At 30.6% G+C, this 2976-nt stretch overlaps 1 protein-coding gene across 1 annotated transcript in view; it reads left to right on the top strand.

Moving 5' to 3' along the window:
- The first annotated feature begins 1353 nt into the window (after positions 1–1353).
- LOC106465585 (lysosomal alpha-glucosidase-like) overlaps positions 1354–2976 on the top strand; it is a 13797-nt gene continuing 12174 nt past the window's right edge. Inside the window, exons 1-2 of the mRNA XM_022393509.1 lie at positions 1354–1485; positions 2541–2575. Coding sequence (XP_022249217.1) covers positions 2543–2575 — 33 coding nt within the window. The 5' untranslated portion in view covers positions 1354–1485; positions 2541–2542. The remainder of the gene's footprint in view (positions 1486–2540; positions 2576–2976) is intronic.

The raw sequence follows: 2976 nt of genomic DNA, 5'->3' as shown, positions 1-2976 counted from the left end.
AATTTGATACTTTAAAAATTAGTATATATTGGTCTAAACGCAAAAGAGCTCAAAACATCAAAATCAGAAAATACTGTAAATCAAAAAAAGGTTTACTGTTATTTAGTTTGGTTCAAAACCTGCAAAATCTTCATTGCTTTCACTGTAATTCATTTTTTTTATTATTTAGGGAGCATTATAAATAGTTATGTTTTTAAAAGCAAAAAACTACTATTGTTATAAATAACACATTCAATTGAACTAAACTATACATGCCTATTTAAATATATTTACACATGGCTTGTGTATGTCGTATATATACATATATAGTATTCATACCTTCGGTATACAAGACGCAAGGAGATTTTGACATAAAATTTTGGGGTAAAAAAGTGCGTCTTATACACCGCAAAATACGGTAACCTAAATTTCTTAGGCGGCCGAATGTTAATGAGTTTATGTCAGAAAATAACGTCAATAGTAATTGAATCCAACTGATGACTCAATGCTTTCTATTATAAATAGCTGTTACTTTTTGTTTTTTAGTGATTGAATTGTGACATTGTGTATTTTTCTAAGTTTGCTTTATAGTATTTACTTCACTACTTTATAAGTCGCCTTATTCTCAGATAACTTGGTTTTGATCAAACGTTCATTGATAAGTTATATACTTACATAAAAATATAATGCGCAATTTAATTGATAGAGACCTCTGAAAGAGATTTTAATTTGTTTGTTTGTTTTGAATTTCGCGCAAAGCTACACGAGGGCTATCTGCGCTAGCCGTCCCTTATTTAGCACTGTAAGACTAGATGGAAGGCCATCACCACCCACCGCCAAATCTTGGGCTATTCTTTTACCAACTAATAGTGGGATTGACCGTCACATTATAACGCCCCCACGGCTGAAAGGGCGAAAATTTTTTAATTGTGACGGAGATTCGAACCCGCGACCCGCAGATTGCGAGTCGAGCTCCCTAACCACCTAGTCATGCCGGGCAGATTTTAACTTTCCTGAAAATATAGTATTACAGAACCATTCTTAGCCACAGTTCTGTTAGATTCATCCCATATATATGTTTGTGGTAAATTACGAAATCGAAACATATAAAGACATTTAAAATATTGACTTCTTAATTGTAAAAATTCAAAAACAGTTACAATCCGACTGATGCAGGAAATATCAATAATCAAGAAATTAAACGTATGTGATTATATTAAAATTAAAGTCATCCAAAAAGCAGAATATAAACAATAACTTTATATTCACCTGGAACATAAAATATGGGGGAAAAAAGTCACCATATGAAATAATTGTTTGCATTAGAAAAACACGAGCAGAATTTAACAAAATAAGTCTGTGTCATTTTTAGGGCTGCTCAAACCGCAACCAAGCAAAGGAGTGTTGTCATCTCTAGATCAACGTATCCCTCTAGCGGCAAGTACGCTGGACACTGGCTTGGCGACAACTCCAGCCGCTGGCCAGACCTACATCGGTCTATCATTGGTAAATTTAGAATTAGTTTATACAATTCATGCTAGAATTTTCAGTACTTGAAAAAAAAGAAACAAGACTTATCTAAGTGAAGTGTTAGGCAGATAAAGGATACTCTCTGTTATCGCTTCGTGCACACGTCATTTGTCACTTTAACATTTTGAATTGTTATATTGTCATTTCTTTTAGTATATGTCGTTGTTCTATTAAAATATTGATTGCATGTGTTTTAAGTGCTTGATAACTACAGTGAAGTTATGACTTTTTTTTTCTGTTGAGTTGAATGTGATGTTATTTTTTTTAAACTTTCTTTGAAAGTAGACATAAATATTCACAGCGAATACATCACTGGTAGTAATACTCATATGATAGCAATATATGTTATTATTTTAAACATGTTTTTGCATTACACTACCTTATCGTTTGTCTTGCACTCAAAATCTCTTAAGAAAAGTCGATAAAAAGTCTTTGCTACAACATGAACTAAACTATTGCAGTGTAGTAACACTTTACAAAAACCAGTTCATGATTAATGAGATATTGAGAAACAGTCAGTTAGTGTTTATATATGATTATATACCTTTTGATTTGTTTATATAATTTTCTTTGTTTTAAATATATTTTTGTTTGCAATAAAACACTGGAAATAAAAATTATCTACCTACTTCAATTCCTAACGATCAGCATAGTTTTATTTTCGTATTCAATATATATATTGTTTAAAAGTCCATTGTACTCATTATATATTGTTTAAAAGTCCATTGTACTCATTATATATTGTTTAAAAGTCCATTGTACTCAATATATATATTGTTTAAAAGTCCATTGTACAAATATATATTGTTTAAAAGTCCATTGTACTAATATATATATTGTTTAAAAGTCTATTGTACTAATATATATTGTTTAAAAGTCTATTGTACTATTATAATTTATTTATTTATGTCCATAAGCATCTTATTTTTAAATTGTGTGCTTTTTATAACGTAGTTCAACCCTGAACTAGAGTGTTTGAAAATTTTGATGTGTAAGTATGAAAATTAGATAATAATCTCTGTGCTTTTCAGGTATGTTGGAATTCAACCTCTTTGGCATTCCATATGTAAGTTTGATTGAGATATCTTTCTGTTCTGGAACATTTAAGGTATTTATCAGTGATAGATTGATTATATGAATAATAAGATGTGATAAAACACAACTAATGAATCCCCACACCTAAGGCTACAACATTTAAATCACAAAGCATGTGTAATAAAAAAAAAGGTTGATATTTTTATTTACGTGGAATGTTCGAATAAAACCAACAGATATCCGACATGTAGGTATCAAGTCCTTAAAAGGGGAGACTCAAAGAATTTTGTGAATAGGATATTCAAACCTACTCACAATGAAAGAGACTCAGACAAAAAAACAACAACAACTCATTATTAACAAACAAAGATGGCATGGGAACTCTTGGGTTTTAATTTCTGACTCGCTCATCTATATGTACAGCATATGGAG

The sequence above is a fragment of the Limulus polyphemus genome, unplaced genomic scaffold, assembly GCF_000517525.1.
Source record: "Limulus polyphemus unplaced genomic scaffold, Limulus_polyphemus-2.1.2 Scaffold1991, whole genome shotgun sequence".
In the NCBI taxonomy this organism is placed as follows: domain Eukaryota; kingdom Metazoa; phylum Arthropoda; class Merostomata; order Xiphosura; family Limulidae; genus Limulus; species Limulus polyphemus.
Note: the sequence above shows the minus strand (reverse complement) of the source record. Positions and strands in the feature narration are given on the sequence as shown.